This window comes from Drosophila ananassae, chromosome 3L (assembly GCF_017639315.1).
Source record: "Drosophila ananassae strain 14024-0371.13 chromosome 3L, ASM1763931v2, whole genome shotgun sequence".
Classification (NCBI taxonomy): domain Eukaryota; kingdom Metazoa; phylum Arthropoda; class Insecta; order Diptera; family Drosophilidae; genus Drosophila; species Drosophila ananassae.
This window is the reverse complement of record NC_057929.1, coordinates 24,047,889-24,071,623: the sequence shown is the minus strand read 5'-3', so window position 1 is coordinate 24,071,623 and position 23,735 is coordinate 24,047,889. Positions and strand designations below refer to the sequence as shown.

The following is a 23,735-nucleotide window of genomic DNA, read 5'->3' as shown; positions in this document are numbered from 1 at the left end:
CTACAAATTTGTCTACAAATTTTTAACAATTTTTAACCTAATATAGAAAAAAAAACAAGAGGTGCAAAAAAAAGACGGAAATATGGACCAATTTATAAAAGAAGCCGACGAGCCTGTATGCATATATATGTAGACCTAGTTTTTTAAAGTTTGGTTTTTAGGTTATTATTTCGATGTCCCCAAATTTGAGACAATACAAGACAAGGTGGAACAAGAAATTTCTGGATATTCCAATATTAAGGTTGCATACACTCTTGATTTTAATGCTTTAGCTTGGTGGCATTTAAATAAGCAATATTTTCCGCTACTGCACAAAACAAGCTGCAAAATATTTTGCATTCCAGCGAGCAGCGCGGCTTCGGAACGGACCTTTTCAAACGCAAGAAATTTGATAACAGAAGCGTTGTCAAATAGCCACTAACTCTGAAAATATTGCCAAATTAATGTTTTTGCATTCCAATTTAAATTAGATATAAATTCGCTGCATTTAATTTGTTTTTTTATTTCCTTTTATTTACATTTACAACTCGAATCATTTGAATGAAACGTCTCTGTTTTCAACGTTCTCAATTCACTCAATTCGTTTCCTTCTACCAAATGATTGTGCAAATGAGTAGGCGTAAGAGATCCAACCCTCTCACATCATGTTGGCTTTGCTCTCAAATTCACTCAATTCACTTTTAGCATTGTGCATTTGAATGTGGGTTTTATGCCACTCATGCAGATGTCTAGTAGACACCATTGTAGTCCGAACATAATACCCTAAAGGACGAAAGTTTCTAGTCCTTCTATTAGGAACCCTAAGAGCAAAAATTAGAACGTTTTTTTTTACAGATTCTATGTAATCTCGATGTACTCCGTATTGAGGACTGAGGAATCGTATGTCCGATGCATACCCAAGAATCGGACGGACAAATGATGTATATAAAGTTTTTGTTATGGACGGGTAATTAAATTCCTTTGACCATCAAGCACACAAAATCAAGCACACCCATATATGGTCGGTAAATTTAAGTTTCAAATCTAATAGGACCCTAAACACCCAGATCCTTAACCTCAGTTAATCGTTCTAAGGCGTTCCCGAAGAGAAAGTACATAGCCTGATGAGGAGCGAATGGTTAACAAAGTAAAATGCTTTACTGAAGTCAGTGTAATTGACGTCTGTTTGTAAGCAATTCCGGAACCCATCCATGATGAAAGATGTTAGCACCAATAAGTTGGTAGTAGTGGACCGGCCATGATGGCACGGGGATATTATTGAACTACATAGGTGTTGCAAATGTGAAGTGATTAGTTTTTCAAAAAGCTCTGGAATTGCTGACAATTATTAAGTGCTATTATAATTGTCAGCGTCAGATTTTATTCCTTTTTATTGAAGAGAAATAATGTATGATTCCTTCCACATAAGGGAAAAGATCGAAGTCTCCAGAGATAAATGAAAGAGTTTAAGGAGAAGTCTCGGAGTCTAAGGAGGAATAGATACATTTTTACGCTTAGTGTATAAGTTATAAAACTGCTTCGAATCCTGACTAAACTGAATCCGGCAGCTTCGAATATAACTCTTATTACATTCTGAGTTATGCACGATGAAATTGGACCGAGCTACTAAGTATCTCAAAAAACGAACTGTACAGCCAGATGAATTATGTTTATTTAAAAGTCTACTCATGATTTTTTAATAGGTGCTTTGTATACCAAGGCGGATTATTTGAAACGGATGGATATTACCACGGCACGCCAGTGTCGAAAAATATATTCAAAGCAATTTAAAATTTATGTAAGCCCATAATTATATCTATACATGCCATTAGATCGGACCAGTCAAAATACAAAATTAATTTATTCAACTTCGTAAAATCAGTGTTACGAATCAAACTTTATGAGTTTTATTTGGAGACTTAAGGTGAATTAAAGTACTAGTTTCGATAGAAACCTCAAAAGGGGGGTGATATAGATTCTGCGGATTAGAAAGGGGTTCTAAAAAAAGTTCTGGAAGGAGTAATCCCATCCGGATCTAAAACAAAACGCAAGTCCAACAGCCGACCTAACGAATTTCTAACATGGTTTAATTTGTGAGTTATCAACATTAGACCACTTGAGTATCTGAGATATTCTGGGGATGACAGAGCTCAGAATCAGACAAAGGATTTGAAACGGATCGATTTTCAAGTATGTAGGCACAAGTAACATATAAAGATTGACTGGTCAAAATTATTGTAATGCAAAGAATTTCTATGTCACCAAATTCATGTGATTTAACCTCTTCAGAAGTGAATTTGGAGTCAACAGAAATTTGCACTCCTCCTCCCCTTCGCTGTGTTCTATCACGTTTATAAGTATTACTTTAGCCAAGTTTCTGTAAAGACTATAATGTAGGATGCAAATAAAAAACTAAAAGAATACCGTTTCGGATGTTTGCTACGTAGCGTTCTAGTATTTTGTTAGGTAAGTGTTAGTGAAGAAATTAAATTTACTCCACATTTATGTCACCTCAACATTTATGTCAGCTTTGTTCGGCTTTGATGTAAGGTATCAAACTTAGAAGTGTCCGAAGCAAGCCGGTAAACAAATATGTTTCGATGGTGGGATTTGCTGTAAGTGATATGTCATATTAAATAATTACATATCGAACCACTGTGCTAACGAAGCCAAATGCAAGCTTAAAAGAGAGTGATAAGTATGGGTGGGCAAAGTTTAAGATATTAGCCTTGCAAGATATTAATCTTTAAACCCTTGCAGAGGGTATTATAATTTTTTTCCAAAGTGTGCAATGCAGTGTGTGACACATCTCCGACCCTATAAAGTATATAATATATACATACTTGATCAGGATAACCTCCTGAGTCGATATGAGCATGTCCGTCTGTCTGTCAGTTTCTACGCAACACTAGTTTCTCTAGAGGGTTGGGACTTAGGGGTTCCACACATGTTATATTTGGCCAAAATATCTTATTTACAATATTTCATAAGGATCGGCCGACTATATCCTATAGCTGTCATAAAACGATCGGAATTGGCATAACTTTGGAGTTTTTTAGTTAGAAAGATGGGAGTTTTTACATTCCATTTTGGGCAACTTAATCCGATCTGCCAAATTTCATAAAGATCGGCCGACTTTATTTTATAGCTGTTATGTAACTGAACGATCAGAAATGGCATAAACTTGCTATTTGTAAAGATGATTGTGGTTTTTTTAAACATTTTTATTAGAAAATTGATTTGATGGTGAAATTTCCATAAGGATCGGCCAACTATATACGATTCGATATATTACATTGTCAAAAAGGTCTTGCGGTATTTTCATTGCTTTTTCAATTGTTCATAAAATTGGTTACAATAATGCGATTCAAGTCAAATATGCGCAGTTTGAACGCGCGTTCCCAACGAGATGCCAACTTCATAATGTCCCTCTCATAGAAGCTCGCTTTCCTATTGGCAAAAAACTCGGAGAGCCTATTTTCACAGGACTCTCTTGTGGTCAACTTCAGACTACCAAGCGCGTTCGCCATGGACGGAAACAGGTGGTAATCACTTGGTGCCAGATCCGGACTATACGGTGGATGCAAAAGAACCTCCCATCCGAGCTCCCGGAGCTTCTGCCGCGTCACTAAAGATGTGTGTGGCCTGACGTTGTCCTGGTGGAAGACAATTCGGCCTCTGTTGATCAAATATGGCCTCTTCTGCATGAGAGCTATCTTCAAGCGGTCCAGTTGTTGGCAGTACAGGTCCGCATTGAGCGTTTGGCCATAGGGGAGCCAATCCCAACAAACACACAGAAGAACCTTCCTGGCTATCAATCCAGGCTTGGCCACCGTCTGGGCCGCTCCTCCGCTTTTCGACCACGACCATTTGCGCCTTACGTTATCGTAATTGACCCACTTTTTATCGCCAGTCACCATACTCTTCAAAAACGGGTCGATTTTGTTGCGATTTAGAAGCGATTCGCATGCGTCGATACGGTCAAAGATGTTTTTTTTGCGTCAATTCGTGTGGCACCCAAACGGTGCGGTGGAAATGGAAACTGTATCGGGTCCGTAAACTGCAAAAATTTTATTGGCGGCTTGATATGCATTTTAGCCTTTATCTTGGTAGTACTGTAAAATATTTTTATTTCTCGCGTATTTTCTCTTTATTTTGCTTCATGATTGCGACGCTATAACTCACGAACGACTTAAAAGAAAAGACAATCAATCAAACACGTGTTAGCGCGTGCGATGAGCTTTCCAAAAAGGTATACTATGACCTGATGCGACGAATAAAACAAGAACTACGCGTTTTCAGCACCAACTAGCGAAAATACCGCAAGAATTTTTTGACAACCTAATATTTATAATTATAAAAGCTGCTACATAACTACAAGTGTATATACACTTCGGCTCCGCCCGAAGCTAGCTCTACTTTTTTGTTTCTTTACTTTCAGCAGACTTGGGAAAAATGCACATTATGATAAATAAATTTATGGAATAGCTTTAATAATTATGTAATACATTTACATTTCGTTTGGTTTCCAAGGTAAACTCTTTCCATTTTTCGTGTTAAAACGTTTTCTTAGCTACTAGTCACTCACTAGTGCTCAATCTAGACTTCAATGGTTTTCCTAGAAGGACTACAAACCTTTGAACTATAGTAATTAGCCACTGCAGCTCGACATATGCCCAACAGGATCCATTTATTTTTTGATTACAATGGTTTTTACCACATCTTTTTGCACTACATATAACCTTAAAGCCCATATAGTCCTATAGTCCTATGTAGTTTCTGAAGGTTTCATAGCACCGAAACCGGTTTTAGTCGGTTTGGTCGCTCACTTCCTCTCTTTAACTTAAAGCGGACGGATGTGTTTTTTTTGTGTGCACTTCGTTTTTAACAAATCTCTAATAACCTTACTTTAAACATTCGGTGTTTATTCCTATACCCATTTTTAAAAACAAAATTCTGCATTTTTTAGATCCGTATCGCTTTGCGTGCGCAGTGATATATTTGGAGGTAAAATAATAATTTTATTAATTTTCCTTCCAAATATAGCCCGGCTCTGCATCTTCTTCTTTTACGGTTTTGCTTCTATTCTCGCTCAATAGAGATTTCTATCTGTATTCTTTCCATTTTACTAACTCACACTAACGCTCTCTTTAACCTGCTCTTTTCGTTTCCCTGGTACAGTGGTCCAAGGTTCCTCAATAATAAAAACATATAATATTAATAAATTAATAATTTAGCTTTTAATAATTTTTAATGATTATGGAATTTAAACTTGTCTATGCGTTAAAGTCTTGTAATAAGACAATCTCCTCTTCTCAGCCTACCACTTACTGCTGGCTTTGTGAAAACGTTTTACACGCTAAGTGTGTCGGGTTAACGGCCTCAGTTTCGGATGCTATTTCACGAAGGTCTGGTCTCCTCTTTTACTGCGACGGTTGTCGTGCTTTCAGGACGAAATGAGATCGTTCATGAGGCAGACAAAAATTGGATTCAAGGAGTTGATTAGCGGTTTTCGTAAAATCAATGACCAACTCTGTGCGCTCGACACACAGCTTAGTAGTCTTCAACGAAATCCTCTTTCAGTGATACGCTTGTGGCGAATAATCTTTAGCCTGCTTAGCCGACAACTATGCCTTAACAGTCACCAAACAGATGCCGCAATTTACCGGCTTGCTCGGCTAACATCAAAGCCAAAACAAAAGTCGACATAAAGGTGATGGATATTACAAAATTTAAATATTTATACACCAGGCACACGTCATCTTTCAAAATACGTGTGCCCTTGCAGAAGCTTCTGAAGAGGTAAAATCACAAGAGTTTGGTGACATTGAATTTCTTTGCATCAATATCACTTTGTCCGATCAATCTTTGTATGTTACCTGTTCGTACATACCACCTTCGTCCGAACCGCCAACATACTGGCAACATTTGTACGCTATTCGTTTGGTTTTTGATCGACTGTCTGATGGTGACCAGCTGATAGCTCTGGGTAACTTTAATATCCCAGAACTTATATGGTCCAAAATAAAATCTACCGTCTTTACAGCTTAACTCCCACCACGACTTCCCTGCGGGCATGTTCGACATGTCAATCGGGCAAATTAACCACGTTGGAAATTCTTTAGGTCGGCTGTTGGACTTACATTTCGTTTCTGATCCTGATGGAATTACTCTTTCCAGAACTTTTCCCCATTCTAACCCTGAGGATTCATATCATCCCACTCTTGAGGTTTAAATCGAAATCAATTTCTTAATTGACCTTAAATCTACACTTAAATCTCATAAAGTTCGTTTCGTCCGTAAGGCTGATTATATAAAATGAAATAAGTGAATTTCGGAATTTAATTGGTCTGATTTCCTGGCATGCGAGGATATAAACATCGCATTACAAAAATTTTATTACACCTTGAACATATTCTTTGACGCTGGCGTGCCGTGAAAATATCCGTCCGATTCAACGAATCCGCCTTGGTATACAAGGCACCTTATAAATTTAAAAAACATTATGAATAGACTTTTAAATAAACATAGATTATCTGGCTGTTCAGTTAGTTATTCAAGATACTTGGTAGCTCGGTCCAATTTCACCGTGCATAACGCAGAATGTTATTGAAGTTATATTCGCCGCTGTCGGATTCAGTTTATAAAACTGAAGCGCAAACATGTATCTTTTCCTCCACCGCTTAGGTTTGAGAACTCTTATGCGAACACTGATCAGGCAATGGCCAATCTCAGTTCTCAGCAGCAGTTCAGCTCAGCTTTACACTTATAAATCCAATCAGCCAATCGTGGATTTATATATATACTTACATTTATCTTATATTTATATAATAACTCAGTGCCTTCATGAAGCGCCGCTCCACCACTACCAACTTATTGGGGCTAACATCTTTTTTCAAGGATGGGTTCCGGAATGGCTTAAAAACAGACGGCATTTACACTTCAGTAAAGCATTTGACTCTGTTAAGCATTCGCTCCTTAGATGCAAACTGGGATGCAAATCTTTGCCTCCCCTCTTATCGTAGTAGACGTTTACTAATCAACTTACCATCATTAACAAACTGTAGAACTATGCTGGGTGTCATGTTTCTATATAATCTTATTTATGGATCAGCCAGTATTTACTAACACGTTTAAATTTAAACGTTCCTAATAAAAGGACTAGAAACTTTCGTCCTCTACTTCTCAGTCATTGTAGTTCGACATATGCCCAACACGATCCGTTTAGGATAAAACCCTGGACCGCAATGGTCTCAACCACATCTTGTCCCTTTGCTCCACTAACAATCTTAAATCCCTTATATTAACCGCCTTATCTAACACTCTTCCTCATGATAGCTCCTATGCTTCTCTTAAACTATCTTGGATCTATTCCCGCGATTCGAGCCGTACGTTACGCGGCATCGTCCCTCGGTTGGTTTGACGGGAGGTGGGCTGTACGTATGCAGTGGGTACCGCTCAAATTCCAGATTATTCCAGCTGATTATGTAAATATCCTTGAAGATCATTTTGATTGTCTTCTATGACAAATATGGGGATTTGGAAGCCTGCATTGAGTTGATCATTCAGGCTACTAAAGGAGAGCTCGATTGCGATGACCGCTTCGCCATGCAAGTGGGCATGTCCCTCTCGAAACAGATGCTTTTTTTCATAAAGGACTTATTTGAGATGCAAATATTCACCTTTCCTCCCATTATAGTAGACTTCTATTAATTAACATACCATTATTAACAGTGGTGTTGTTAATAGCCAACATCTATTAACACGCTTAAAATGTAACGTTCCTAGTAGATATTCGATACTTATATCTCCACAGCATAAACCCTTTAGGGAATTATTTTCGGACTCAACGATAAAACATTTGTTCTCTTTGGTCTACTTTTAACCTTAAATCGAATATATACTCACACTTTATTTGAGGAAAGCTTATCTATTTCCTAAAATCCATAAGGGGGGCGCACGCAGTTCGGCAATATTGAAACTCCTGATCCAGAGCCGCAATATGCATTGCGGTATTCTGGTGTGAAGGAGTTGCTGGCTAGCCACTAATCTAGTAGAGCGAAGGTGACGAAACCATAGACCCTTGTGAGAGTCCTGAACAGCAGTTATTTCGTAATTGCCAAGCGGCAATTTTTTGTGTACTGATCCAAGAAGAACAGTTCCTTACACTACTGCATGCCTTCTTTTAACATTCAAATAAATATGATATTTGGATATAAATGCATCATATTACAAAAAAAAATCGTTACTTTTCAGTAAATGTACTCTGAGCATTTAATCATCGAAATTTAGAACGTATATTCAATTTTGCTCTCCACTGTAAATAATAATTTATTATTTTTTAGCTAAGTGTTTGGGTTTTTCATTTTCATTTAAAGCTAATAAAATAAAATACAAAAATATGTATGCAACAAAATATAAGTTAAGGTGTCCTTCCATGGTTCACCTGATGAAAAGTCGTTGGTTCATTCTTGGATAACGTTGGGAGTACAATTTATTCGTGTCGCTTAATATTAACAATCGGTTTTGTAAGTTCTTATTTAACGGAAGGGGTATATTTTTATATGTCGATGGAGAATGTTGGAGTTGGTTCAGCTTCGTAGTTCGGCGGTCAAGAATAGACTGACTTCCCGGAGTTGTGACCCTCCGATCGACAGTTCGATATCGGCCGATCACCCACTCCAACACTATGTGTGATGTCAGCATGTGCGGTGTCGGCGTGTGTGGTGTCAGCGGATGAAGTGTCAGCTATCCGGAGTCAAGTGCCGGGTGTTAACTCCTCCCCCTCTAAAAGTCTGCGTCCCGCAGATCAATTGGCAGAACGGTGAGTTGTCGACATCCTCTTTGGGTTTTCCAGGTCCTTTGGTGGAGGTCAACTTCCAGATGATGAACAAGATCGAGAAGACCACTACTGTTAGCGAAACCTCCAAGACAAAGGAAAGGGTTACGCCTCGTGAAACGTCAGATATTAGCTGTATATTTTGGGCGTTGACGTCATCGACGTATCCAAGGGAAGGTCGATAGCCAGTTACTGTTATGTTGGTCAGTACTGGTGGTAAGGCCATAGGGTGATTTGCGGAATAGGCGGTGAAGTTTTTGTCTCGGACTGTGATGACTTCGTTGTTAAACTGGACAATGTACGTCCCTTCCAATTGGTAGTCTCTTTCGGATGTTGTTATTGATCCATTATAATTGGAGAGGAATAATGTCCCATCCTTGACCATCTGAACGACTTCTTCATTGCTCCGAAGGTATGAGCAGGATGCATGGCCACCCTTCAGGAGCCGTGGAATGCATGAGCTTTCCTCCAGGGCCGTTAAATCCTTTTCTGGGCAGACTGTGATGTTACCGATGGAGGAACAGCTGCCCACTACTGCATATGTCTATCCTCCATTTAGTGCGAGCAGCTGGTGCTCGAGCACTATTTGTTTCCCGCCTGATACCGTTGGATAAAGGTGTACAAGTTCATCTCTTATTAAATACCTTGCTGCTCCACTCCACTGCTTCCACAGCGTTCTGATACGGGAGATCGTTGACTTCCAGGAGTATAGCTTCAATCTCTTCATGATCCAGGAGGTTCGAATTTGTCACCCCAGTTTTGGCAAGTTGGCATGCCCTTGTGACTTCCGCTACTTGGTCAGCCAAGATGATTGCCTTGTGTAGCGTCGTCGTAACTGCATGAAGGTCGCCGTCTATCGCATTGACTCTCGCCGCCACATCATTCAGTTGTTGGATTGATTTGTGGCTGGCGTCGAAGAGTCGAGCGTTGATCCGAATTTGCTGGTCGCCGTTTTCGATGATCATCTTTTCCGAGTTGAGTATCGCATTCCAGTCCTCCGCGTCAGGTGATCCTGCAATCCATTTCCAGGCTGAACCCAGCCAGTTTATTGCTCGAGCTCTCCGTGATGATGGCTTCATCATTCTGTTAATTCCTTCCGCTGCTTGCTCCAGGTAGTTTCTCGTTATTTTGCTAACACGTTGGTCCATCAGGGTTCCCGCGTCCCGGCTGGTGTCGTCTACTAGTTGCATCATCCTTGATAGGTCGATGACATGTACCAGCTTAAACACTCCGTTGATCCGCCACACTGTTCCTTGTTGCAGGGGAACGACGGGTGCGTCATACTTGAATATGCGCGCGGCTGATGTGAGGCCGATGATTGTGAGACTTGTGGAGCATCGAGAAGGAAAGAAAAGCTTGTATATGTTCTATTCATACTTATAATATTGGTGTGTATAATATTTGTGTATTCATGCTTATATTATTTGTGTAGTATGTTTAATTTTTGTGTGTGTGTTAAAATAGAAAAATATTTTATATATTCTGTATTGAGTATATTGTGTATTTTAAAAAATAGAGAAGTTCATAAAGCGCTCTTCAATTCCTCAAGTCTGATTTATGCAAAATTTTTCCTGATCTAGTTTTAATCGTGACTCCACGATTCTCTTGTACCTCCTCCGGTCTGAAACGTTGTTTTTCTTTAGTTTTAATTTGCTTATTAGCGACGAAAACCTTATCCCCCGACTCATATTGTCTAGGTTTAGTCCTATTTTTATTAAAAGGAAACCAGACTATGGCCAATATAGGACAATTGGCCATAGTCTGGTTTCGCTCGATCAGGCCTCTAACGTCTTCAAGCGTTTTTTCCTTGAAGTTCGATAAACCCTGATAATTAATGCGCGATACGCGGTTTAAGAATATTTCAACGGGCTTTTTGTTTGTCACTGAATGGACAGAGTTGTTGTGTCTGTCTACAGCGATCAGCGCTAACTGAGCACTTGTGAATTTAGGATGTTCGAATTTCAAACACCGGTAAATTTCCAAGAAGGTCGAATGAAATCTTTCCACCTGGCCGTTAACCTCGCTCTTTTGAGTGGGGGTATAATATAATTCGATCTCCAACGTCCGGAGGTAATTTAGTACCGTAGGGCAGAGGAGACCCCTTTCATTGTCCGACACTATCATTCTAGGCACCGTAAAGTAATGGAGGGCCTCCAACAGTGTTTCGCGGAGATGAATTGATGCCTTGGATTGTAGGGGAAAGAGTTTGGCGAATTTGGTAAATTTGTCGATACAACTTAGATAAACCCGTTTTTCTAAGGTGAACACGTCGATATGCAATATTTCGCAAGGGTATTTTGAGATGGGTGTCGGTTGCAACTCTGGTTTATTGGGATGACGGTCGTATTTGAATCGCTTGCAGCAGTCGCACGATGACAAATGAGCACGAATCGTACTTGTCATTCTGGGAAAATAGAATTTCTCAAGAATTTGGATGGACAAATCCAAATCTTCTTTTGGACCTCTGTGGGCCCTGCGATGTTCCCTTTCTATTGTTTCAGAAATTTGCTCTGGAAGGATGGGAGGTAAGTCTCGGCAATCTTTACTCCATTAATTATGGAGGGTTTTAAATATTTACCGAGTATATTTACTAAATCGGACATAGTCTCGTCGTTAAGCGGAATTAAATGACGGGCTTAACCAACATGTGGGTGCTCACATGAGTACTCAAGCTGGTTTTCATCAAAAACCAGTTGATTCCTAAACGCATTGATTGGTGTTTCCACATGTGGTATCAATTGGGAAGCATCCTCAAGCGCACTGTGATCGGTGGCCAAAGAGTCAGTTTCAGAGGCAGTGCACATAGTTGACCCGAGATAGTTAACTTGCGTCGTAATACGCGAAAGAGCGTCTGCGACGACGTTGGATCTACCGGGCGTGTACAAAAGTGTGCAGCCATATTCCTCAACTCGCGACTTCCATCGATTGAGTTTCGCATTGAAGTTGCGATTGCCCAACGCGAACGTAAGTGGTTGGTGATCGGTATATACCTTGATTGACCCTGCGCCGTAGAGATAAGATCTAAGATTATCTAATGCCCATACTATCGCGAGCATTTCTTTTTCTATGGTAGCGTAACTTTCTTCGGTTTCAGTCAGTGAACGAGAAATATACGCTATTGGTCGATCCTTGCCCTGCTCGTCTTGGGACAGAACAGCACCTATGGCATAGTCCGACGCATCAGTGGTCAGATGGAATGGTTTATTAAAATCGGGGAAGGCTAGGACTTCAGAGGAGGCAAGAATTGCCTTGAGGTCATTAAAGGCTTGTAAAGCCACATCATCTAGCTCTATCGGGACTTTCCTAGATTGCGATGCCTTAATTTTAGCGAACTCTCCTCTTGTCAAGTTCGTCAATGACTTTGCAACTTTCGCATAGTCCTGAACGAATTTCCTATAACACGAGGTCATTCCAAGAAAACTTTTCAGTTCCTTCATGTTAGCAGGGGGCTTCATATCGGTAAGAGTTCCTGCACTTGCCTTTCAACCTCCCCTCTCTTGCCACTCGCGAATGTCTTCGCGGTGGTTCTCTTTATTTTTTTATATGAAGCCATATTTTAGCACTCGCGGATATGCCATGGTAGCAAACCGCCGCAGTGGGTAATTGCTTCATTTTATCACAACACAGATTTTGCTTTTACTCTTTGTTTCTTTATGCAACTTTTTTGTAATTTTTCATTTTCATTCTTACATTCTCTACTCTTTCCTATTTTTCTTTCCCCTTTTTTCTTATTTTCCAATATTATTTTATTTTATTACTTTCCTTGTGGTTCTTTTATACTTTTACATTTGTACATTTTATTTTTCCTACTTCCCTTTTATTTTCTTTTTTTTTCGAGAAAGATCTTTGCTGCTTCATTTTTCCTATTTCCTTTTTTTTATGTTTTGAGAAAAATCCTCTATGTATTTTAATTTTTTTATTCTTTTATATTTTTTTTATTTTAAGAAAACTTTACTACTTTTCTTTTATATTTTCACCTTTCTCTATCTATTTTTTCATTTTTTTTTTATTTTTTATATTTTTTTCATTTTGAGGAAACTACGTTTTCACTACTGTTTGTTTTTATACTTTTTCTAACCATTTTCCTGTCTTTTTTGTTTTACTTTGAGAAAACTTTACGTTACTTTACTTATTGCACTTTTACACTTTTCTCTATCTATTTTTTCATTTTAAAAAAAATTTTTTTTTTTAAAGAAAAAAAAACAAAAAATCTTTATTACTTCACTTTTATTCTTTTTCCTTTCCACTTTTCCTTTTTCTTTTTTTTTATTTTGGGAAAGATTTTTACACTTTTACACCTTTTTCTATTAATTTTTTCTTTTTTTGTTTTTTTTTTGGGGAAAGAATTTTGTTTGGGGAAAGAACGAAGAATATTTTTTTCCTTTTAAAATTCACATTCACTCTACTTATCTGCTCGGGCGCCAGTTAAGGTGTCCTTCCATGGTTCACCTGATGAAAAGTCGTTGGTTCATTCTTGGATAACGTTGGGAGTACAATTTATTCGTGTCGCTTAATATTAACAATCGGTTTTGTAAGTTTTTAGTGCCGGGTGTTAACTTATATATTTTTACACATAATGCGTATCGAGGCAATTAAATGTAACTTATTACTTTGCTTGATCTCTTACAAAAATGGTATCTTGAGTAATTTTCTCTCATCATAATAGTATTTGGAAAAGTTGCAAAAGCTTCTTTACAATATTCTTCTTAAACTTACTACCTAAACATGCTAAAAAGTTAAATCTTGTTTGGCAAAACAAGCAAAGTATTTTCCTAAAGAAGCGAATTAAAAAGAATTATAATGGAAATCAATATGAGCGATGATTGCTGTTTTTTTTCAGTTTTCACTTTTGGTTTCTTGCTATCGTAATACTCTTTTTTCAGAACTTGGAGAAAGTGTACAAGGACCGGGTGCTAACAAAGTCTTTTTGTTTATGATTGGTACCAAATCATACAACAATCAATAGGAAACTATTTTCAATAATCTTTCTATTCCTTTAGGCGAACGAGTGAAGTGCACTTAAAACAGTTGCAGTTTCAATTCTTCGGGACCTATAAAAATAGCCTATCCACTAGGTTTCATTTAATGGCAAGTTTATTACTAAAACGTGTAAGATAAAACGGCAAATAGTTGGTTCTGTGGGTGCGAAACAGTAGGCACTCGTTCAATGGTTAGTAAATCCCTCTTCGGTTCTCAAACAGACACTAAGCAACAGACACTAAGAAATGTACAATAGGTGTGTGGGCGCGGTTTTACATCTAACAATAGTTAGATGAGCTCTAGGAAGCGGAGCCTCAATTTACTTCTTAAAAATCATCTCCAACTGAAGTAGTATTCCCTATTCTTGTATGTAGTATGTGTATACAATAAATATACGCCCGGGCATAGCACGGTCTCTCCATCCATGCAAATCATTCAGGTTTTTATGATTCATATGTGAGAGAGATCTTCCCCCAAACATTTTGATGGATCTCTTATTTGGGTGCCGCGTCTCTGTACGTCTTTATGATGTCCTTGATGGCGGCAGAAGAAGAGCATCCAGTTTTACTTGCCGAAGCCATCCTCCCAGTGAACAATCAGCTCAATCATGACCAGGAAGATGAGCCCCAGGATGGAGAGAAGCAGAAGGCACCGATGAGGCCCATGAATGGTCCTATTGTTGGCACTACCACAGCCAGGACAACAGCCGCCGTCACCATCACGGTACGCAGTACATAGTTTTCGCAGTACATAATAGTACATAGTACATAGTAATGAGACGCAGTACATAGTAATGAGGCGTTTTGTGCACTTCTCCTTAATGCCGGCCCAGACGATTTCCAGGCACACGAAGAGCTGCAGACCGAAGGTGCAATATACGGCCAGGGAAATGAGGCAGGTTAAGGGCGATGGGTGCCTCCTGGGTGCCTTCTCCGTAGTGCCAGATAGCCGAGAACTCCGCAAATTCCCAGGAAACTCTGCGGTGTCTTCATGTTGTTCTCCAGTGGCATCACCACGCCAATGGCTTCCATGGCAAAGATGGTGATCGAGAAGAACTGCGGCAGGGTGCTCATCACGGAGTACTCGCGCTGCTCGAGCGGCGGCAGGTCCTGGACCAGATAGTAGAAGGTGATGGCCAGTCCCAGGCCTATGAACATATTGGCCACCATGGAGACGGGCGCCAGGTACTTCAGATTCGGCACCCAGGCGATCAGGATCAGAGGAATGAGCAGCGCACAGATTATCAATTATCAAGATATTATGACCTATTACACCGAAAACTTTCCCTTGCTATGAAAATGTGTAAATAAATGAAATTGTCACGTAAGCTTGTCGCTCGATGTCACCATGCTTGTATGCGGAGTAATATGAAACGTTACACCAAGAAAAATATGGTTTGTTTTTATGTTACTGAATAATTTTTTGTTTATTTACTGATTAGATTTTGTACAAATATATATATTTAAAAATTAAATAAAAAATGGTTGAACTTATGATGATTCTTTAAGAAATTGCTAAGAGGATAACAAGATTTATAAAACTTATTATTCCAGCTATTTTTTTTTGTGCTTTTTGTACTGCTGCCGGATGATCACCTTTATATAAAGATGTAAAAGTTTTAGAAAAAAAATTAAAATATTGTTAGAACAAATATATTACCTTGTAATATATGCACATTAACCAATACAGGATTTGCATTTGAGGGCAAACAAGAGTATTTTCCTGAATCTGTTTTTTTGGCTCTTTGAATCAATAGATGAGACGTAGTTATGTCTCCTTTCTCCGTTATAACCGAGACTCCTCCGCGAGGTGAATCATAATTTATCTCCTGAAAAAATAAATGGAATAGTTTTTTAATTGGCTTAAATGAGTGCAGAGAAAATGGTTTCAGTTATAACCTGATCAACGTGGAGAAAGCGGATTACAATTAATGAGGATATATAATATTAAATTGGTATAAAATCATTGATAATCATGGCAATATTGGCCTTTAAAGTTAAATAACGGAAATTTTTTTATATTTAGCCTAACTCAAAACACCATTATAAGGGGCCGTTCAAGTATTACGTGATACTTATTTCTGGTTTATTCACCTCCCTCCCCCCCTACAATGATAACGCATGATATGAACAAAACCCGTGATATATGAAACACGTGATATATTGAAACACCCCCCACCGTAACGTAATACTTGAACGGCCCCTAAGCTGCTTACGCAAGAATCTCATAAGAGCGAATTACTCTCGACTACTCATGGGACAAATCAAACCAGTAAATCAAAAATAACCGTGTAAAGTGAAATCACTGCCCATATACGTTCTAAATGTTGAAGATGTTCATCAACAACATTAATTTTCACAGGCCAACATCAAAAAATCTCCACGTATAATTTCACCTGCTCCATAACCTCTGGACCAAAGTCCAGAACAAACAAAGGTTCTATCACCCACAGTTTCCGCGGTACACCTAAGAGAAGAAAATGATCAAATTTTACCATATATTGAATTATGTAGGCCGTGAAATGGCGATAGTATCATGGTTTCTAGTACATATAATTTTTGAAATGCATGTGTACCGACGAAAATGAAAAAATGGTATCTACCAGTTACCTTATCTTTGGAATACTCATCCAAAGTTGAAATCTCAGATTTTTCTAGCTTTGTTAAAGCTTGAAGCGCTCTTAACAAATGAAATAAAAATTTAATTACAAAAAAAGTGTCCACTGTACCAATATATTTAAACTATTTTCCGTACTCAATGTAGAAGCTTCAATGGAAAAAACACCACTAACTATAAAGGATACATGGTATATAAAGCCTTGCAAATTGGAAAAGTCCCCATCTTGCTTTAAAAAAAAATCCCCATAACGACAACGATGCAAGCGGAAAAGCAACAAAATATTACCCCTTGCAGAGGGTATTATAATTTAAAGTGAAGGAGACATCTCCGACCCTATAAAGTATATATATTCTTGATCAGGATCACCACCTGAGTCGAAATAAGCATGTCCGTCTGTCTGTCGGTTTCTACGCAAACTAGTCTCTCAGTTTTAGAGCTATTGAGTTGAAACTTTGCACACATCCTTTTTTTTTTTACAGGTAGTGTATAAGGCGGAACGGCCGGGATCGGTGGACTATATTCTATAGCTGCCATATAACTGATTGATCGGAAGTGCCATAACTTTGGTGTTTTTTAAGTTAGAGCGTTGGGACTTTCCAATTATTTATCCAATTATTTTTATGTTATTTTTAGCTAAAATATCTTATGTACAAAATTTCATAAGGATCCACCGACTATATCCTATAGCTGTCATAGAACGATCGGAATTGGCATAACTTTGGTGTTTTTTAAGTTAAAAAGATAGGACTTGGTACAGATTCTATTTTGGGAAAAATTATCCGATTTGCTATATTTCATAAGGATCGGCGGACAATAGATCAACTTCGGCTCCGCCCGAAGTTAGCTTTCCTTTCTTGTTTTTGATAGATTTTTTTTTAGTATAAAATTTGTCTGTCTGTTTCTACGCAAACTGAGACTAGCTCTCAGTTTTAAAGCTAACTTTGCACACATTCTTTGTTTGCAGGCAGTATATAAGTCGGAACGGCCAGGATTTATCGGAAATGCTATAACTTTGGTGTTTTTTAAGTTAGAAATATGGGACTTGATACAGATTCCATTACCCAATCCGATACCTAATCCGATCTGCCAAATTTCATAAGGATCGGCCAACTATATCCTAAAGCTTCCACATAACTGAGAGATCGAAAATGGCACAACCTTGCTATTTTGAAGATTAGGGTTGTTTCCAAAATTTTTGTTTCAAAATTTAATTGATAGTGAAATTTTCATTAGAATCGGCCAACTATATACGATCCGATATATGTATATAATATAAGCTGCTACTTAACTGCAAGGGTAACTGCTTCGGCTTCGCTCGAAGTTGGCTTTCCTTTCTTGTTTTTTTTTTTAACTTAAACATCAGTCATACTGACTGTTACAGAATAAGACTGCCCTAAAAAATAACTATTGCTGGGTTGCGAGGTCGAACTGTCAGTAGCCTGAGTTAATCCCGAGAGAGATAATTTGGGTGCGCATGTAGTTTAATTTATAGATTAATTTTTGCTTCCTGAATTCGTTTTTTACTGCAAGGATAACCACGCCGTTGTGGATCTTTTATTTGCTAAGATACTATGTTATACCCAGTGATAGTTTTTAATATTTTGGAAGTGTTCCCTCACAGCTGGCCATATGTCCAAATTTTCTAGTTTTTGTCTATTAAGTCTATTTGTCTATTAAGAGTAAATGCTACATATTTACACTTTTGTCCGTTTATTTTTATACGCCAGTCATTCTTTCCATTATAATGATATGATCAGTGAGCTGGTTTGTTGCTTGAATTGGGAATCTGGGACTTGAATTGGGAATCTAATAATGCAGTCGCCTGACATTGCTTCGTTTCATTTCCTAATGAAGAAGTGTGACATGAGTAGCTTATGGGTGTATATAGAAAAGTGCATTTTGATATTGTGTATGAGAATATAAAGCCAGACTCGGTCAAGGGCGTCCCTTGACGTCATAGAATACAGCGCAACTGAGCGTATTTCTAATGTTATTCTGTTTGCTTGATGGTTCAATGCTTTTTTCTAAAGCCAAATTAGGGTGCCAGGATAGTATCTACGTTTCCAGGTATAGTTAATCAGAATCAGAATGTTAATCAGAATGCCTTTTTCAAGGAATTTATTCATATAACGAAGATCTGGTATCAGAGTCCTCAACTGGACTTGAGGCGAATCGTTTTCTGGGGCGTGGCATGATTTCCCCAATTTCTCTACCAGTCTGACTCCCAAACTCCTGTCAGTTCCTTTTCAATTCACCTTCACCTTCAAATACACACGCAAAGTGTGGTGAATTAAGACAAACACTATCTGTTTCACTCACGCTCACGCCCAGACTACGTTGGCGGAATTGCGTATCCGCCTCGAACGAAAGAACGGAGAAGCAATAAGAAATAAAACAAGCGTGTAACAACAAATGATCGTTTTAATTTGAATATTCAAAACAATCTGCGACACATACAAGATAGTAGGCTTATTAGTCTGTATGATGTCGGAATTGTGTGGTCTTTTCTGGGTATTTCTTCCACTTCTTTGAAAAGTAGCCAATATTTATGATTCCATTAAATAGTTTACAGGCTAGTATCTTTGGCATCAATAAGCTGGAAGCCGTTTTTAGTTTTAACTCTTTTAATTTCATTCGGTCGTGACGAAGGTGTAATTTCTAAGTGGCAGAACAAATGAGTTTGTGGCAAAATTTGGCTGGAAAACACTTGAAGAAGTGTAGAGAACTTTTTAGCTATGTCTCAGTCTCTGCGGGCTCAGCATTCCGAAGAGTTTCTTATCGGCGAGACTATTTACATTGGATCCCTTAAATTTGGGTGAGCCTTCCACAGGAGATTCTTTTTACTTGTTGAACTTTGTACGCTTGTTTGATTTGCTGATTCAGTTTATAGTGTTTGTTAATCAGTAATGATTAAGGGAAGCAAAGGGTACCTAAACCGATTGCTGATTTATTGCTAATATTAGTGTACAGAAGGGTGTTTGTCCAGAGTGTCTGTCAATTCTAGTTTATGCCGTCACATACCATTGGCATTCCACATTGATATTCGTAGTGTGGGTACCTAGTGCCAACAAGGGTAATGAAAGAACCAGCTGTGATCAGCCTATAAGAATGTTCGGACTTTTGTGAATTCCCTCCCAAACGGGAGGAGCATTTGATTTGATAAGAGCATTTGATAAGATTTCGAAAGAATTGCAATTAAAATATAGTTTTAATAATTAATATATATGTAGTAGCAAATAAAATTCCGTCGCTATGTTCGCCTGGCTTTTCGAAGCTTCTTCAAGACGTGATAGAACACTGCGAAAAGGAAAATTGTTTCGGAAGATGTAAAATCACAAGAGTTTGGTGACATAAATTTCCTTTGCATTAAAATCGTTTTGTCCGGTCAATCATTAATCCGGTCATTTCAAAACATTTGTCTAAACATTTGTCCACTTTTCGATTAGTTTCTAATCTTCTTGGTAGCTCTGGGTGACTTAAATATTTCAGAACTCAAGTGGTCTAATGTTGATAACTCACAGTCTTTATTGCTAAACAGGCATTTTGACTTCCTCGTGATTATGTTTGACATGCCAAATGGTCAAATCAACATGGTTAATGTTAGAAATTCTTTAGGTCGGCTGTTGGACTTGCGTTTTGTTTCACATCCGGATGGAATTACTCCTTTCAGAACTTTCCTTTCCTAGTCCTTACCATGCTACATACTTACTCTATGGGTATGCCTTAGAAGGATCAATTCAGGTTAACAATCTGGGTGTCCTATTAGATTTAAAACTAAAATTTACTGAACATATGTCCATCATGGATAATAAAGCAAGGGGTTTTGAGTATGGATCGTGTGTTTGGAGTCCTCAATACGGATAAGACTTAATAAGCTTAACTTAATTGGCTTAATTGTCTTAATTAACTTAGAGGACTTAATTGGGATCTTCACCTTCCCTCTTAGCACAGAAGAATCTTATTAATCAGATAACAAACCGTAGATGATGCTGGGCGTCGTTTTTTTATATAATATAATCTTGTTAATAGTAATGTTGACCGCCAGCATTTACTAACACGCTTAAATTTTAACTTTCCTAGTAGAAGGACTAGAACTTTCGTGCTCTACTCCTTACCCATTGTAGTTTGACATATTACCATAAAGATCCCATTAGGGTATTATATCTTGTCGCTAGCTTGTCGCTTTTCTCTAACAACCTTAAATCCTTTATTCTAAACGCCATATCTGTGAAACACTCATTCTCGTGATATTTTGTTCTATCCTATTCTAGTCTTTCTCTATCTTGGATCTATCCCCGCGATTCGCAGCGTAATGTATGGAATCTCACTTCCAAGAGTTTTTGTGGTACAACGGCTACGAGTGTTTACTACTTCGAGCCAATAACCTGGGGTTGCGTCAGACTTCTTCTTTCAGCACAAGGATTCTTCCGCTTCATGCCATTGCTATAAGGTCACTTTTATTAACGTGGCCCATCCTGTCGAGCCACAAGTCCACTTTGCTTTAAGTCGAGGTTTTAGTCTGTGTCCAGATGATAGAGATTTGTTTGGAAAAATTCTGAATAAAAAAAGACTTCAATAATGATAAACACAAGGTAATAGGATGTTTCATCAAAATCCATTTACTTTTCGAGGTTGTATCCACCATATTGGATCCGCCATTTTGAATTTTAAAAAACCAACTTCAGCTTTGGTATCATCGACTCAAATAACTCCTAGATACAATGTTTCAACAAAATCCATCAAGTTTTTCAATCTTATGTCCGCCATATTGGATCCGCTTTTATGAATTTTGAAAATCTAACTCCAGATTCGTTATCAGCGAGCCCAAGAACCCCTGAGTATATATTTTCATAAAAAAAATACCAGTCTCTTGTAAATAGTTTTGTTCTGCTAGAAAGGCCAAATCGACCACTGTGCCCCGGTACGTACTGATGCCGCAGTATTAGTTACGGCGGCACCAAAACCCTTGCAGGTGACCCCACCTTCTTGTTTCCCGGCTTGCCCCTGATACTTCGGAGATTCATATCTCGGCTTACTTCAAAGCCAAAAAAAAAAGTCGACATAAAGGTGGTGGACATTACAAAATTTAAATATTCATACACCAGGCACCCGTAATCTTTCAAAATACGTGTGCCTTTGCAGAGAACATTTTCGCCCAAGAACATCAGCCAAGTACGGTGAAAAAAAAAATAACCAAACTTGTGGGTGTAAAACTCCCACATGTTACGGCCACTGATCAACCTTTCACCTCATCTTCCTCAGTTTCAAAAAACTAATGTCTTCACTAACACTTACCTATCAGAATACTAGAGGGTGTGAGGGTGACTTTTACGAGCAGGTTTTAAGACAAAAAAAATCGCAGTTCGTCCCATTGTCCAAATTCCAGTGGTCTCCAAAAATGCATGCTGGTCATCCCTTTCTTTCCTAAGCAATTAATCGAACCCGTTAAAGCTCCCTGGAAGATGCATATTCAAGTAGGCTTGGGATAGGCATCAAAGATAAGCCCAGCTTCACTTTCGAACGACACTTGGACTTTCGCGGTGGGTTAATTAAGAGCAAAGATATCTACTTTACTGCTCGATAATCACGTGGTATTACGTAATCACACGTGACCCCCAAGAAATATATTTAAAATCACAAGTGAATTTATTGTGACTCTTAGACCAGTTTCAAGTGTTTCAAGTGCAATCAAGATTTGCAGTTTAAATTCTTCAATTTGGCTCGGCCAAATCAGGTGAGAAAGAAAAATTGCAATTCTTGTGACGGTTCTAACAGCGGTGTATTTCACAGAGCCATGGTGGCCTGGTGTTTGGCCGAGCTTATATAAACATATATTAGCTAAGAAAGAGAATCGAAAGCCGATAGAAGAAAATAACGCTGCAGAGGATCGATTTAGAAAAATGTAACGGAGGTTATATAAAACTTACCCCCCCTGCACGTCCCTGATATTACATAAGGAACACGAGGTTTTCATGAGGCTTGGAATCAACCCCCCCTTTTCTCCCGCCTAAACGTTAACGCTCTCGAGGATTGGAGTCTGCTCTTTACCATGCTGCGTCCATAGTTCCGTTATTCCCCCAAGATAAGAACCTATAACGAAAATCAATAACTTGTAAAGAACGCAGTTTTGTTTGCCAAACTAGCTCTGCCACGGTAGAAAATGTAAAATGGCATAGCATTTTGAATCATTATTGTTCATTTCTATTACTTTTAAGTTTTCCAAAAATTTGGCTTCGTAAATTAATCATGTACCACATCCCTTAATATTTACATATATATATACCTTATTATGTTGTAAGACTTTGATTTAGAATATATAAATAGCTGCATCGGAAGTCGACAGGCCTGCTGACCTCGAGGGACGAGCTGTAAGTACGGCATAGCCGCAACAATTTGTAGAATATGTGAATGAAATATAAACAAGATATATGTATATGAATATTCAGGATGGAGTACAGTCGCTTCATTTAAGTAAAGTGAATTATATTTCTTAATTTTGTAAATTCAAAACAACGTAAATTCTTAAATTGATCGCTGTAAGGCTTTTGCTTTGAATTAATAATATTGAGTTAGGATTAGAATGTTATTATATTAGGAATAATGAACAAAACGCTGAAATGCCCATGTTTAATACATTGAAGTAATGAAGATATAATGAATCGCGTCTAAATATTTTAGTGGGGTTTCCAGAGACAAGCTAACGCAACATGGGTTGCTCAATGATAATGGTGCAACAAGGAAGGGCGGGTAAAGAGGAGATCTATTACACCTGAGTTCTCCAAGCTGGTATTCTCATTCCCTATTCCCCCACAACTTTGGTCACCCCCTTATTTAGCACCTTATATAGCACATTCGTCTGTCTGATGGTGACCACCTGATAGATCTGGGTGACTTTGATATCCCAGAACTTATGTGGTCAAATGTTAATAATTCACCGTCTTTACAGCTTAACTCCCACCACGACTTCCCTGCAGGCATGTTCGACAGTCACTCGGGCAAATGAACCACGTTAGAAATTCTTTAGGTCGGCTGTTTGACTTATGTTTCGTTTCTGATACTGATGGAATTACTCTTTCCAGAACTTTATCCCTTTCTAACCCTGAGGATCCATATCATCCCACTCTTGAGGTTTCAATCGAAAACAATTCCTTAATTGGCTTTAAGTCTACACTTAAATCTCATAAAGTTCGTTTCTTCCGTAAGGCTGACTAATTTGATTGGTCTGATTTACTGGCATGTGAGGATATAAACATCAGTGAGGCCTCCAAGCCCTACAGAGTTTTCTATTAAAGGCAAAGGAATACAAGATGCCAAGATC

The 23,735-nt window shown here is 38.3% G+C and overlaps 1 protein-coding gene and 1 pseudogene across 1 annotated transcript in view; both read right to left on the bottom strand.

Moving 5' to 3' along the window:
- Window positions 1–13,658: 13,658 nt before the first annotated feature.
- On the bottom strand, window positions 13,659–15,042 carry LOC26515127 (annotated as a pseudogene).
- Window positions 15,043–15,197: 155 nt separating this feature from the next.
- The window catches only part of LOC26514477 (protein CEPU-1), a 148,115-nt gene continuing 139,577 nt past the window's right edge, over window positions 15,198–23,735 (bottom strand). Inside the window, exons 6-7 of the mRNA XM_014904723.3 lie at window positions 15,458–15,626; window positions 15,198–15,393 (exon numbers count right to left, since the gene is read on the bottom strand). Coding sequence (XP_014760209.1) covers window positions 15,302–15,393; window positions 15,458–15,626 — 261 coding nt within the window. The 3' untranslated portion in view covers window positions 15,198–15,301. The remainder of the gene's footprint in view (window positions 15,394–15,457; window positions 15,627–23,735) is intronic.